The following is a 16,714-nucleotide window of genomic DNA, read 5'->3' on the forward strand; positions in this document are numbered from 1 at the left end:
TTCCATGATCCAAATCATGCTGCTACTGCAGAATCAACACTGCATAACTTACAGCAAGGGACTACCACTGCTGAAATGTAATGCTCAGAGTTTTGCAGGTGGGCCCCAGAATCTGCCTGGAACAATGCAGCTCTCCTCAGCCAGTTTAGAATAGTTGTTTCAGATGCAATTAAGGACGCTCTGGTCAATTTTCCCTACCCAGCCTCACTGGAGAAGGCTGTGTCTAGCCATTCGAATTACCTGCCACCAGCGGGAGAGGGGGGTGAGAACTCACTACAGCTGTGCCTCCCTTGCCACCTAATTTTTCCACTTCCAGTGCCAGATCTGAGGAAGAACCTATGCAGTTAGGCTCCACCCATTTATCTGCCCAGGAACACACATGCCGGCATAACATGGGACTCTACTTATACTGTAGCCTCAAGGGTCATATGCTCCATTTTTGCCCTACACGTCCAAGAAACTCCAGGACCCAGGTGATCGTGGGGAGGTCACCTTAGGTCTGCTTTCAGCTCCCCATGAAGGACAATCGCATACTATTACCCACTGTTATTCACTTTGGGATAGGGGCTCATGAACTGCTGGCCTTTGTAGATTCTGGAGCCGCTGAGAATTTTATTGATAAAACTCTGATTACCTCTTAGGCCTCGTACACACGGTTCGATTGTTGAATGTCCGAGCATCTGATTTTTGTCAAAAGCTCCTGTGCTGGATTTTATCTAGCATACTAACTATCCGCAAATTGCCGCTTGACAAACACGAACATAATGACGTACTTTGAGAATATAAAGAGGAAGTTAATTTCTCAAGCGCCACCCTTTGGGCTCCTTATTCTAATTTCATGTTAGTAAAAGTTAGTAGAATTTTGGTGAGCGTTGATTTATGATTTTCAGATAGTACAAAACAAATGCCTTTTAAATTATGTTTGGCATAACTACATCAGTATCACCAGGAAAGCAGCTTCATTATTATGCCATTAAAGAAGATGAGAATGTGCACTGCATTTCGACATTATCAATTTCCACGTCACAAATGTTAATTCTAGATCACGTACGATAGTTTACAAGACCAAACTCTTCCGGCTCATTCCTCGATTCTGAGCATGCGTGTTTGTACTTTTGTGTGACGATTTCTGTACTGACCATCCGAAAATCAGATGTTAAGTTCACATCCAACAAAAATTTTATAGCCTACACATCCAGCTTTTGTCTGATGAAAAAGTCAAATCGGCTGTCGAAAGCACCATACTAACGATCCGAAAATCCACAGACAGCTCGTCTTAAGACTTTTTCCTTCTGATGTTCATACCATGTGTACGAGGCCTTAGGTCTGGAAGCTCATGCTCTAGATTGTCAGATTTCTGTGGATAATCAGCCTCTCTCACAAGATCAAGTGCTCCAATCCACCAACCCTTTCCAGTTACAATTGGGGGCTTTGCATTGGGAGAAGATTTCATGCCTTGTCATTGACTCTCCATCCACTCCTTTGAACCAAGGCCTTCCTTGGCTTTAGAAGCACAATCCAATAATTGACTGGCAAACAGGAAATAGTCTGGCTGGGTTCAATCAGTGTGTAAAAACCTGCATCCTGCAACTTGTTCGATTTGCTGCCTGTCAAATGGGAATGGAACTGATTCTGCTTTGTTATAAGAAATTTTGGAACGTATTATCTAAAAGGGATTGCTGACGCTTTACCTCCTCATCGTAGTTATGATTGTCCCATTGCCCTCTTGCCTGACACTACGCCTCCTTGAGGGAGAAATTTTCCACTGTCTGAGCCAGAGAATCTTGCTTTGCAAGAGTATATTCAGGAAAAACCCAGCTAAGAGATTCATCCATGAGGAGCTGGGGAGAGGGGACCAAATGACGGATTCCCTCCCCTGCTCAGCCTGAGGGTTGCACCCCCCCCTCCACATGGGATACCATACGATCGCACCAAATGAAGAGTGAATTTAACTTAATTTAAATAATACACCTGTTATATACCTGACAGTTTCTCATGGGGAAAGCTAGGAAATGCCCTACAAAAATTGAGGGAGGGCATAAGAAGGAAATATGCTTGGACTTCACTGGCTGAGAAATGTTGGGAAGAAGATATAATGGACTTGCTGGTGGGTTAATTAGCTCCCTCCTAAAAATTGTCCCTAGTATGTATGAATGTGAGAAGAGATGGTTACTGCTCAAGGTAGGTCGGTTGAAGGCAACACCCTCCTCAAGGTGGGTGCAGGCTCAACATTTGATAAAGAAGGGATGTCACTGTGATTGAGAAAACGCCAATCAGGTGGCAGTTTGTGGAATTACTGTTGAGCTTCTGGGAACCTTGTTGAAATTATTCCTGAACTTTTGCATCACTTACTACTGAACCCCTGCACTTTGTGTACCTTTAAGCCAGAGCCAGTATTCATCGCAATGAAAAAAAAAAAAAAAATCATACCCAACCACTTTTTCTCAGCTGCGGGGACCCAACTTATGATCCTGCACAGAGGCCTACTGCTTTCAGAAAATGCCCCTGACCTGAGCTCATCATTGCACATCCATTCCACATACTTGTATGAGACATCACATACAAGCACGTGGGCTGGATGCGAGAGGTGGATCAGCAGGATGAGTGTGCCAGGACAGGTAGATGCGTCTCAACGCTGCTTCCTTTCAACACTCTGCATATTATGCATATCATAGAAGAGGGTACAGTGGTGGGGCAGATGTGCAGAGAGGTACAGTGATTGGCCAGATGAGCAGGGAGGTTCAGTGTTGGGCCAGATGACCAGTGGGAGAGATGTGAAAGGAGGTGTATTGGTAGGGCATATGAGCAAGGGGTTACAGTGGTGGGGCAGGGGGGTACAGAAGTGAGGCAGATGAGAGCACAGGTTACAGTGGTGCAGCAGATGAGTTCAGTGTTAGGACAAATAAGAGGGTAATTCTGTAGTGCGACAGAAAAGCACAGGGCTATGGCGATGGAGCAGATGTGCAGGGAGGTACCAGTGGTGGGGCAGATGAGAAAAGGGGTACATTGATGGAGCAGATGAGAAAAAGGGTACATTGATGGAGCAGATGAGCGGGGGGGTTACAGTGGTGGGACAGATGTGTAGGAGGTACAGTGGTGGGGCAGATGAGAAAGGGAGAACATTGGTGAGGCAGATGTACAGGGGGTTTCAGTGGTGGGACAGATGAGCAGGGGGGTACAGGGGTGTGGCCGATGTGCAGGGGGTTTAAAGTGGTTAGGCAGATGAGAAAGGGGGTACATTGGTGGGGCAGATGTAGAGGGGGTTACAGTGGTGGAGCAGATGAGCGGGGGGTACAGTGGTGGTGCAGATGTGCAGGGGGTTACAATGGTGGGGCAGATGTGCAGGAGGGTACAGTGGTAAAACATATTTGCGGGGGGAATGCAGTGATCAGAGGTGTGAAGGTGCATGAATTGGGGCTGATCGGACATGAGTAGTTTACAGAATTTACTTTATAAGTAATCCTTTTTGTGATTGAGAGTGTGAAAGTGAAATTTTTTGTTATAAAATCAGCACGCCCAATTTTTTTTAAAACATTTTTCGGCACACTGTGCTCAAAAGGTTGCCTACCCCTGGTCTATTGTAATGCTCTCCCCTCAGGTAATGAACCTCTGAATCATAGGAGTTCATCAACGCATGAAACAGCCCTTATAACCACTCTGTTCATTTGCTCCAAGAGAAGGAATTGTATGCTCCACAGCGAATATATCATAATGCCATTCACCTAAGACAAAGCCAGTTTGGATGGATACGAGGGCCTGGATATCTATCAGTAACTCCGCTTTTGTTGACAAAGTAGCATTCCCCTTAGGTGATCAATGTACATTGCAAGGATTTTAACTACTTCCCAATTGACTGCCCAAAAAATGTACTGCAGCAAGGTGGCTCTATTGTGCAAAATCACATACCCGTGTGTGATTTTGTCAATAGACACTGGGGGGCACGCATGGGCCCCCGGAGCTGCGATCACTCGCAGATCTCTCCCCACAGACACAGGACGGTGGTCTGCAGATGTAAACAAGCAGACCACCGTGCTGTCAGGCATTGACACGCTGATCTAGAGTTCCTGCTAATCAGGACACGGATCAGAGTGTCCATGTAGTGAGCCCATCTACCGACACAGTTAGAAAAACACTGAGGGAACACTGTCAACCCTTTGCCGATAACCCCTTCCCTGCCAGTGTAATTTACACTTATTTTTAGCACTAATCACTGTAATAATGTCACTGGTTCCCAAAAAAGTGTCAGCTAGGTGTCCAAACTGTCCACTGCAATGTCGCAATCCTGCTAAAAGATTGCTGATCACCGCTATTACAAGTTAAAAAAAATAAATAAAAAAAATCCACTATTTTGTAGACACTATAACTTTTGCGTAAACCAATCAATATACACTTCTTGGGATTTTTTTTTTTTACCAAAAGTATGTAGCAGAATACATATTGGCCTAAATTGATGAAGAAATTAGATTTTTTAATTTTTTTTTATTGGATATGTATTAAAGCAGAAAGTAAAAAATATTGTTTGTTTTGTTTATAGCACAAAAAATAAAAACAGCAGGTGATCAAATACCACCAAGACTCTCTATTTGTGGGGAAAAAAGGACATCAATTTTATTGAAGTACAGTGCCCCATGACCACGCAATTGTCAGTTAAAGTAAAGCAGTGAAGTATCGCAAAAAATGGCCTGGTCACGAAGGGGGTAAAACCTTCAGAGGCTGAAGTGGTTAACAGACTTTGTTGCAGATTCCTACCTTTTGTCATTCTGAAGAAGTTGCGATTTGAGTCTGTTGAGTCTGTATGGGAGTGATTTACAATTATCAATCAGCTGCTGCACCTGCAGGGCTCCGAGAAAAGTTGCAGGGTCTGCACCACTTTAAATGCGATTTCCCTTTGGGAGTATCTCACTAAACAAGACATTTCTGTTGCAGGGGATGCTTAAAAGCTGATTTGTACCTTCGAGCAGACTTCTGGGAAAATCAGTCAGCAAATCACACAAGCAGGAAATGACATATCTAAGTGGCGTCCTGTAAACATTCTGTTTACAGAACACCTCCAGGTAGCCATATTGCGTTGCATTTTACAGAACATTACAGTGCTGCAGAGTGAAAAGGAAAGGTCATTTTTAGTAACATTCAATTATAATACAACTTATGACGCAATTGTATATGCTTTATTATTATTTTAATAGGTTTTGCAAATTATTTTCCCAAGAAAGTGGCGTTAACATTTAAATGCAAATTTGTAGCGTTTTTCCTTTCCAAAAATATTGGTTTATGGATTTGTAATGTGCCTTTGAGCTAGCTAGCAAATTTTGACACCTTGAGGAAATCCATTTCCTTAACACAACCACCTCCTCTCTCTGGGGGTCACTAATTACTCTCTATGCGGGCTCAGCTTCTCTGCTCCTACCCTCACCTCCCTAAATAAGCTTTTATGTAGCTGCTGGGATAGGAGTGAAGGAGAATACTACAGTTTCACTTCAGTGACAGTAGTAATGACAAAACATTCACAATGGTGTTGTTCAACAGTCTGTCCTTTTTGTATGTCTACACAAGGGGGGTTATTACAGGTAAAATACAATGCATAAAATACATGAAATGTATATGTAATCGTATGAGAAGAATACTTTATTAGAAGGATGAGAGTTCTTAATTTCCTCAAAATAGTTACCATGTAAAAAACCATCATACTATTGTATTGTACAAAAATTTTACATAAATCTAAGCAAATAAACTCTAAAGCGAAGGGACATGTATAGGGGTATGCGTGTCATACTTCGTATGCAGAAAGTACGACTTTTGAGATCGCGGGTACAGAATTAGATTTGTAAGATGTGTACAGAAATGTAAAGCTATCTTTTAAAAATAAAATCTCATTTTGATGAATGATTTCAGCCATTTGACTGTCATTTTTAAATATTTTTTGGGCACAGCTTACAATTACTTATATATTTATTTTTTTAAATAAGAATCCTCATCTTAGCGTGTTTGCTTTAAGAAGTAAGCAGAACATTCCAATTTGCAGGCTTAACAAAAAGAAACAAAATGAATTAAATATAACAATAGTCACATTTATTTGTACAAGGCATCTTTAAAAACAACAGTGAAGCCCTCAGACCTCAACAAGCAGATGTAATGCAATAGATAAGTGACATACAACATAAAACTATGTTGAGACAACTTTCCACATTTGTATATTTTCTACATTGTATAACAAATTATATATTGTATTTTTAAACCAAAAATCAATAAAAAAATTGTACATAGGGATATGGAAAAAAAAATTAAAAAACCAAGTCCACCCAAAAACTGATTTCAGTTTGAAAGCACACCAGTAGGTTAAATAACCCATCAGCATCTCATATTCTTAAAGTGGTTGTAAACCTCAGACATGAAATATGAACAAAGCATATCCCTCTATAGTGTGTACTTGTCTCAATTAAGAGCATCAAGCGTAATTTCTGTCTGCTGCCTTGTTCCTCTGCAATCAGCATGAATCACTTCTGATAAGTTTTTCTGACACCAAGAGAAAAAATTGTGACAGGGGAGGAATCTCCAGCTGATTGACAGCCTATGTTCTGTTCCTGTGTGAAGGGGGGTGTGTCCCTTCCCTCCTATCAGCTCTCAGAGCTCTCCTCACAGAGCTCTGCAGAGTGCAACTTCAGCTCTCCACTACCTTTTTTCTGAACTCTCAGAAAAGCCGATAAATTTAGCGCTTTGAATGGATGTAGAGAAGAGAAGACTGTACATAGACAGATACAACTTATGTAGGAAGATTTGTTTATTCTCTGCATCACCGGAGGATAGTCTCCTCACTGGGTATGTAAGGGTTTACAATCACTTCAAGTTGCCCTTGGCCAGGTAGATATTATTTCCCTTAAACAAGGAGCTAGATATACAGATTTGGTCTTCCTTGCAAAACCCAAACACGTACCAGGAACCGCCATGATCCCTACTAAACACAGATACTGGTACACATGATTCTTTTGGTCTTTTCTTCTCTATGCTGAATTGGGCCCTTACTGGAAATCGCTCTGATCAGTACCTTAACTGCCTGACCCACCCACTGCCCTATTAATAAAAAAAACAAATGACGTTGATATAGGAAATCAAGAGAGTTATTTTCTTTTATTGTCATTTATGACCAAAGCTCTAGAGAGAAATAAATGGACACAAAATGTTACTCAAATCTCCCAAACAAAGCCATTATGAACTAGGACTAAAAGGCGTCACACCGTTCCCTGAGCTGAATTAAAATAAACGAGTAAATGCAGATGACAAAAGTTGTGTCTTTCAACAGCCTAAAGCCAGCCATAGACGGATTGAAATCCGATCCATGTATAGACAGACTGGTTGTACTGAAGTCAATCCATTGATCAACTTTAGTACAACTAGCCTGTCAGATTTTTCTCATCTCATGTGATCACTGCCAGCGGCTATAGCCGCAAGCAGTAATCATTGTATTCTGACAGTTGGGAAACTTCCTGATGTCAGAATATAATAGCCCCACAGGAGGGATTTCCCTATCAACAATGTGTCGTGGTTGAAGGAAAGAAAAAGGGTTATTGTATGCCCTGCCTAAAGCCTAGTACATATTACTAGGTTAGGTCAGAGTTGCTAAACTAACAATCCAATGTTAGTACAGCGATCTCCTCTGCTGTGCTATTTTGCTGACAGGGGATGCCCCTGCCCCCCACCCCACCAAAACACTCTGGTCAGCGTTAACCGAGAGTGCTGATCTCGTCTGGTCATGCCCATTCGACAGACCGACTACAGTACACAAGGGTTAAATGTTGGGACGGTGTCTACTGAACTGGCCCATGGGTAATAAGCTTTAGGGTGAAGACTTGCAGCTGCAGTGGACATTATTATTTAGCGATGCTCACTTGAGAGATAGGATCGTGGGTCATGCAACTTACTGGGTTCATTTTGGGTGGACTGGTGAATTAAACAATCGCTCTGAATGAAAAAAAAAAAAAAAAAAAGGTCAAATTATTGGATGAACAGAAAGACTTGATTAATTGTAGACTCAAGTTAATTAATTATTAGTATGAGAACAAGCTAAAACAAGTAATGATTTTGACAGCATTAATTAAACACACATTGATAGATCTGTTAAGGTTTTCAATTTTTTTTTTTTTTTTAAACAGGATTTTCTTTAGAATAGCATTTACATTTTACCATCCTTAAATCTCTGACAATTAAATTATACTGTACTGCTTTGGATTTTTGGATCAAAAACACATGCCAAAAGTAAATTGAAGGAGAATTCCAGCCTGACCCACAAATGATGAAAGTAATAAGTTGCAGTGAGTATCAACATTTAAGTCCCGAGTAATGGACTTGGCACTTTAGTTTTTCATGATCTAGAAGATGATGGATCTACAGGCAAATAATAAAACACCTTTTTCATGCACCCATTTCCATTGACAAGATTGATGAAAACAAGAGAATGTTGTAAGACATTAAGCAACGACTGCAAACCTGTTCTATACTTTGAAAGGAATAATGGCATGATATCCGTTTGAGAAAATAACCCATTGTGATTCCATGAAATCAGTACAAAAACCAAGTTTAGGCAAATGGAAATTGACTGCCACAACACTGCCTTTTAACATTGGACTAAAAATGCATTTAACATTATTAAACAAACAAAAAACAATAAATTACTTCTGAAATTGCTATGACAGCAGAGTTCAACTCAGGTCCTCAAGGCTCCCTAAGTGCAATGCCCCTCTAATGATCATGCTGCTTTTGACAAATTAACATTTTTCTATAGAGTTTCTAAATTGTTCTCCGAACTAGGGATATGTTAATCGCTACTCCCCTGCCAGCATTGGAGTTTTAACAGTGTTATGGGCAGTGACAGCCCATCCCACCACTAGCGATATTGGAATCTGAATTTGCTTACAAGAGCTCACCAGAGATAGAACTGCCCATGTGGCATGGCCCTAACAGTTTACATTTTTTAAATTTCCCTTTAATGAAGCACGGGTGCGATAATACTGGCTATATTCTTAAAGTGGTTGTATACTCTTTTTTGTAACTTTTACCTACAGGAAAGCCTATAATAAGGCTTACCTGTAGGTAAAAAAAATATCTCCTAAACCTGTACGGTTTAGGAGATATTTCCCTCGGTATGCGCCGCTGACTGCAGCGGCGCATGCGCACGAGGGGATTCTCGGCCTGAAAATCCGGCAGTGGCCGGCGGCCGTAAAGAAATCTCCCGCGTGCATGCGCGGGAGTGACGATATCGCGGCTCCGGCCACTCACAGCGCCGGAGCCGCGATACCCGGAAGAAACGCAGAGGGAGCATGTCAGCTCCCTCGGCGTGGATCGTGGCAGATGTCGGGGCCTCGTTCTAAGGTAAGTATATCATAATGAGCTAGTATGCGGTGCATACTAGCTCATTTTGCCTTTTGCTTTGCAGGTGTTAAAAAAAAAAAAAAAATAGCGGGTTTACTACCGCTTTAAGGCACATACACACTATAAGAAAACTGGGTGAACATTTTCATCCGAGGAGCTTTTGTACGATTTTCGTATAGTGTGTACACAACTTTCAACAGCCGATTATGACTTTATGTATGAAAAATCCCAAAAGGACAAACTCGTGCAAAAACAAAAATTTTTCTCATATGGGAACAGAACAAATGATTTTCATTTAATGTGTACCATTTTCGTACAAGAAAAATCAGAAAAGACTGCGCATGATCAGAAAAAAAAAAAGCCTTTGTCGTACTAGAATTTTCGTACAAATTTTCGTTAATTTCCGATTTGGTGTGAAACAAGGAAAATCGGACGAATGTTTGCCTAATTTTCTTATAGTGCGTACCTCATATTAGGGCCATGTCACACTAGTGAACCTGTTGCTTGTGGCAACCAGCTTCCAGGATATAACTCTCTCACTTGTTAGTGTGACATTGTTGATGTCACAATGGTGATTCTGCTGCTGTCGAAAAGGGGCGAGTGGATTTTCAGAAATCTGGTCATTAGTTGCCAGCAAAATAACTGCTACTGTGACACGGGCCTTATGCCTGTTATGATGCACCTAGTGCAACTGTGCCCCTACCTAGTAGAAGGGAAAACACATATTGACAGTGAGCCTTGATAACCAGAGTTGAGCACTACTGGTTTGCAATACTGACATCTAAACACACAGAATGCAGAACAGTTTTTTTTTTTTTTTTAATGGCTACTTTTCCATTACAGATAGATGGGAAATAACAGCAAAAGTTTCACCTGTTTGTAGAATATAGAACGTATGGATAATGTGCTAAGAAAAGTAATCCATAGAAAACAAATTTCAGTCAATTACAGTTAAAGCTACTGTATATCCTGCTTTGCTGAAAGAAAAATGAACAAAAAACATAGGCTCCACCCACACAAGACAATGACAACTAGTCAAGAATATCCAATGTGGCTGATCTTTAGTTAATCATTGGACTGTACCTATTGTTGTCTGCTGTTATTCATAAGTGAGGGTTATCAATGTAAAAGCAAGTCGGGCAATGAAAGACAAAAAATAGAGGAAGCACACAATTCTGCTTCTTTCTCTCTTCATTCTCCCCTCTCCAATTCAGCACAGGCTACTGAGAAGTAATTAGTGCACATATTAGTATGTTATGTACATTTATTAATAACTTAATATCCAAGTTGGGGCTCCCCTATAGTTCAGGGGCTCTATGGAGCAATAAGCAAAGGATAACAGTTCATTAACAATATTCAAGTAATTACTTTCTCTCCTGCAAGGCAAAAATCCATTAATCTCTTATAATTAAATGTAACATTATCTACCACAGATTAGGAATGTATGTGTTCTACAAAAGGTTTCAAACACATTTCATAAAAATATATATATTTCTGTACAATCCACAGGAGAAAAATGGCATTGCCATCCACAGTATAACTCACTGAAGAGTTGAATTTGAACTAGTCTGTGCTCAGCCACCTAAGAGACTTTCTAAAGGAATCGTCTTCTTTCATGATTTTGCAGCTACCAAAGCCGTGCCAAGCTGGCAGCAGTCATAAAATACAAAATAACTGCAGGCCAGAAGGATACGTTTACAGTGAACAGATCCAGGAAATGCATTTTGAATAAAGGCAACTAAATGTCACAATAGATTTTAAGGCAATTACATTGAATTACTTTGATTCTGAGGCTCTGTTATGACTATAAAAGTGTCATAGCTTCATATACCATGCATATGATTTCTGCCTTCTAAAAGTACACTTTTAATAAGAAGGACGGAAGGACTGATGGTGTATCGCCATCATTACTATAGGCACGCAACCTCATGCAAATACTCAAGCACGTTATACTGATAAACCCGTTGAGCCTGGAAGTTCAACTATCCAATACACTAGCTAGCCATACACATTTAAATTTCTCTTGTCCAGCCCAGTGGGGGCCATTAGTATATAAATGAAAAAACCTGCATCTGTAATGCGACTGCATTAAGATTTACAGCCCCAGAACCAACACAAACCTGACTCTCCTGCCGTTGGACTAATTTTAATACATGTAGATCAGCCATTAGGCATTAAAGTACTTCATGGGTCTATGAGAACCTCTCCTTCTTAAATAAAGACGTTCATAGCTAAACGTGGAACTTTGACAGATCAATTAGTTGTCTAGTGATTTTTCTGCTCCCAAAGGAATAGAATTTTTTAATTATTTTCACAAGATATGTCATGTCAAGTTCTTCTTCTATCACATTACTCAAAAGCTATTTAATCCAAAATCAATTATTTCACATGATCCATTACAAATGCCTTTACAACTTTAGATATTGTATGCCATATAAATGAGAATTCCACAAATAAATCAAATCTTATGTTAGACTAGGATCCCCATGAGAATATTACTTACAGGACTAATCAGTGAAATACAAAGGTTATCACAGACATACACACTTACCTATACCTTTAAGCTGGCAATACACTAGAGGAATTTCATTAGAAAACTTTTGGATTCTGAAAACATTTGTTCAAATGGATAATGGGGTCAAAACACTGCAGTGATGAGAAAATTTGAAGTAGCAGGATGGAAATCTTTTTCTCGTATGAACCAATTTTTAACAGTGAATGTGGAGAGTCATTCTAAAATTGCATGTTAAAAGCACATAACATTTTAAAGGATCTTTGAACAACATTCCTCAAGTGATTGCATGTACTGATGAGAATTTTCATACAAATGTTCATATGCAAATCTACTAGTGTAGGTCTTTAGATTACTGGTCCCTTAGCACTCCACCTTCTGTTAGGTGGTATTTGGACGGTTTCTTATTGCAACTGTTTCTGCAATGGCATTTGCTTCAGTAAGATGGGCTTAATAAACCATGCAAAAGGAGGAACAATGTGTACAGTGCAATAATCCCCAGCAGCATACAGTAGACAACCATTAGATTAAAGCCCAACAGAACTTTAAAGCTTTACTCCAGCTTTTGATATACTTTACATAGTTTGGGCCAAGCTGGCCCAAACAAACTACGTCCCTCAATAACATGTGAAGCCACTGGATGTGCTGTATAAACTGTATGTAGCTGATGATGTAACAACCTGACTCAGCCAGAGGAAGCTTTGTATTCATTGCTATAATACATTGCTTTCTCTGAATGGCTAAGCACCGATCAGATAGAATCTATTGTGTTCCAGGTATGAGACAGGAAGTCTATGATTGAACTCTGAATACAGTGCGGTATGCTGCATGTAGTCTCAGCTACATACAATGTATACAGCACATCCAGCGGCCTCACATGTTAGTGAGGGACAGCTTGTAAAGTGTATCAAAAGCTGGAGTTCAACTTTAAGTTTAAATTGGCTAAATACATTCCAAGTGCATCAAAAGGTCTGCAAAGTCTTATGCCGCGTACACACGATCGGACTGGCAGGCTAGGACCAGCGGACCAGAATCCGTCAGACAATTCCATCGTGTGTGGGCTCCAGCGGAATTTTTTCCCCCCAAAAGTCAGACAGACCTAGAAATAAAACATGTTTCAAATCTGTCTCGGACTAGGCTTTCTAGCACGCAAACCGTTTGTGTGCTAGTCCGACGGGCCAAATATGACGCAAGGGCAGCTATTGGCTACTGGCTTTTGAACTTCCTTGTTTAGTCCCATTTACGTCATCACATTCAAAACGAACGGACTTAGTCCGGTCGCGTGTGTCCAAGTCCGTTCGTTCACAAAGTCCGTCGGACCTCCACCTAAAGTCTGTCAGGAGGACCATCGGACCTAGTCCGTCGAAAAGTCCGGGTGTGTGTACGCAGCATTAAAGTTTTTCATTTTGTTTTTTATTTTCTTTAAACATCAACCACGGCCTGATTAGAAAAGCCTGTCCCCTGCATAAATGCTGCAGGGTGGGAGCCTTGTTGTCTGTGGACAAACCGTGATCTTTTTGAAGAAGTTTGATACCTCCGCCGACTCAGAGCAAGAGCTCAAGCTCTCCAATCAGTGGACTGACCTCTGCAGAGAGATCACTATTTCTTCACGCACAGCAAGGGTCCTACTCTGCAACTGCTAGCAGGATATTTCTACTGAGACTGTGGCTGCTTCAGAAAGAAAACAAAATTCTTTTGAATCTCGAATGTATATAACAAATTCAGAATAAAGATTTAAGTGAACTTTAATGAGGTCTATGCAGTGAAGGATGCATTGTGTTACTGCCAGTCATTTACAGGTTCCTTAATAAATAAATAGTGGCAGATCCTTTACTCTGACTACTAGGTCTAAATAGTTTTGTCTGTCTAGCCAGCTAAAGTTGAAACATCAACTTTTTTCTATTTTTCTTTTATCCACAATTAGAAAATAAGCTCAAATAATGGCTATAAATGCCAGAGGAGGCACTACCTATGCTACAAACAGAACAACATTTTTTAGCGAGTCCAAAAAGAAACTCTGTCAGGTAAGTATATCTGGCCATAAATATAGAAGAAAAAAAAAAAAAAAAAAAAAAAAAAAACACACACACGTCAGTGCTGCTTACAGGAAGCAGTTTTCATTTTTTTTTAGCCATGACAAGGAATAGAGATCTTAGTGGCTGCTACTCTGCTACTGAAAACCCATTCCTTTACTCAACATTTTTTTTTTTAGACAATGCTTGTTCAGAAGAATTAGGATCCTAAAGCGCCTTTCAAAACAGACATTCCAATCAAGTCCGCCAATCAGTATTTCAGGCAGACATGATCAGAAGGCCTATGGACAGGCAGATGTAAATAGACTTGGGTCTGTTTACACCCACCCACCTTTGGTTCCATCCAGGACCGGAATGAAGAAAAAAAAAAAAAAAAGAGACTACATCTTTCTTTGTTTTTGAGGGCTGGAGGTAGCAGGATATAAAAAAGGGATAGTGAAGTCTGTTTACACCCAGCTGTCTAAAGAGCCGACAGGTCCACCTGTGTCCACCAGGCAGATGTAAAAGGAGCCTAACTGAGCCTCAAACGATCGCTAATGATTTTTTAATCTGGCGTTAAACAAAAATTGGAGAGGCTAAAAATTTTTAAAAGGAAACTCATGGTCTGTAATTCCTCAAAGTGAACTTTCAGCCTTGCCCATGTTGGGTGATGTAATCAATTCACTCAACTGTCCTACTCCCTACCCTAGCTGCTTATATTCACTTTAGTATCTACCCCACTTGCACACCGGATCAAAATGAAAAACCCTGGGTGCTCCAAGTCTAGTTGGATCTTACAGATGAGGTTTCCCTTCCCCCTCAACACTCAAGTGGTAGTGTGCAAGGATGGCAATTAGGCTCCCGGGCACCCTCGATTGTGGTTGGTAGTGGTTAGAGTCAATTTAGCAGGCAGACATACTCAAATGTTAGCATTAAATATTATCATGACCTTAAAGCTCTGGCTAGACGATGGCCAGTGCCTTACCCCCTAAAAGTACAAGTGGTATTGTGCTGCTATATAATTTAATTTTGGTATACACTATATTGTTAAAAGTATTGTGAGGCCTGCCTTTACACGCCCATGAACTTTAATGGCATCCCAGTCTTAGTCCGTAGGTTTCAATATTGAGTTGGCCCACCCTTTGCAGCTATAAAAGCTTTTATGGGAAGGCTGTCCACAAGGTTTAGATGTGTGTCTATGGGAATGTTTGACCATTCTTCCAGAAGTGCATTTTTTGAGGTCAGGCACTGATGTTGGACGAGAAGGCCTGCCTTGCAGTCTCTGCCCTAATTCATGTCAAAGGTGTTCTATTGGGTTGAGGTCAGGACTCTGTGCAGGCCAGTCAAGTTCCTCGCTCATCCATGTCTTTATGGACCTTGCTTTGTGCACCGGACTGCAGTCATGTTGCAACAGTAAGGGGCTATCCCCAAACTGTTCTCACAAAGTAGGGAGCATGGAATTGTACAAAATGTATTGCTAAGCTGATGCCTTAAGAGTTCCCTTCACTGGAACTAAAGGACCAAGCCCAACCTCTGAAAAACAGCCCCACATCATAATCCCCTCTCCACCAAATGATTTGCACAAAGAAAGGCCCAAAAAAAAAAAAAGACATGGATGAGCGAGTTTGGGGTGGAGGAACTTGGCTGGCCTGCAGAGTGCTGACCTCAACCCGATAGAACACCTTTGGGATGAACTGGAGCGGAGACTGGGAGCCAGGCCTTCTCCTCCATCATCAGTGCCGGCATCTCAATGCTTTTAACAATATAGTGTAGGAGGTGGTATCACCCTTACAAAATCTGTTAAAATCCTTAGAAACTGTAACCAAGCTTACTTTCTATATGTGCCTCATGTCCCACTGTATAGAGGGGGTGGGGGGGTGGCCTACAAATGAATAGGATGCATGTAGTCGGATAGCAGAGCACCACATTTTGCAGGCTGTAATCTCTTGGTACTGGTTGCTCCCCTTCTCTCTCCCCACAAATGTTTTACACCATGTCAGTAAAAAGGCAAGCAGCAAATGAGCCCAGTAATTGAGAGATGTAGAGAGCAGTGAAAAAATGGTTCTAACATCTGAAATAAATGTGCCTGGCACCAAAAGTACAGCAGCACTTTAACCTGACCATTTCTGTCTAAATTCAAGATGTTATGGTCCCTTATATTCTAGTCCTAAAGCTTTAAACACTTCTCTCATGGGCATCTGATCAGCATGGTCATATTAGGAAGAGCCTCCTGGTAACACAGTGAAAGCAGTTAGTTTCCATAATTTCAGGGGCGGCAATGAAGTTATATCCATTCTATTTTCCATGCGATTTCTGCTCTTGTCCCTTCAGTGGCTCAGCATCCTCCAGGTTAGCTGGCACAGTCATCATACGGATAGTTTCTCGCTGGTGCTGTTTGGCTTTGTTGAAAAGCATGACACCAATTATGACCAGGACAGTCCCAATGGCTGAAAGGCTGGTAATCCTATTACCAAACACAATAATACTGAGCCAGATTGAAAGTGCGTGTTTAACAGTGCTGGCGACACTGAAATGACAGGAAAGCAATGGATAAATATAACAAATCACACAATTCGGCAAAGCTGAACTACAGTCAAACACATACATATACAGGAGTCATTTACCAGTCCTGATATTTTCACAGCAAAGTCCTGTCTGGCAGGACTTTTTCTTTATATACAGTATTTGAATGAAGTAGTGAGGCTTTTAAAACCTACGTCAGGTTTTTTTTTCATCGCGTCCCATTAATGAGAGTGCCAATTTTCTTGGTCACCAATGTAATCAGGAATTAAAAGTGATGGAAGTTGCCTCAAGAACAGAAAGTCAT

The 16,714-nt window shown here is 40.9% G+C and overlaps 1 protein-coding gene across 2 annotated transcripts in view; it reads right to left on the bottom strand.

Moving 5' to 3' along the window:
* Window positions 1-6,047: 6,047 nt before the first annotated feature.
* Window positions 6,048-16,714, bottom strand: part of SLC35E2B (solute carrier family 35 member E2B) — a 123,597-nt gene continuing 112,930 nt past the window's right edge. For both annotated transcript variants that reach the window (XM_077457598.1, XM_077457599.1), the window contains one exon: window positions 6,048-16,414. In XM_077457598.1, the coding sequence (XP_077313724.1) occupies window positions 16,183-16,414 (232 nt within the window). In that variant the 3' untranslated portion in view covers window positions 6,048-16,182. The remainder of the gene's footprint in view (window positions 16,415-16,714) is intronic.

Source organism: Lithobates pipiens, unplaced genomic scaffold (genome assembly GCF_037356315.1).
Source record: "Lithobates pipiens isolate NorthernLeopardFrog02 unplaced genomic scaffold, aLitPip1_a1.2 Scaffold_27, whole genome shotgun sequence".
Lineage (NCBI taxonomy): Eukaryota > Metazoa > Chordata > Amphibia > Anura > Ranidae > Lithobates > Lithobates pipiens.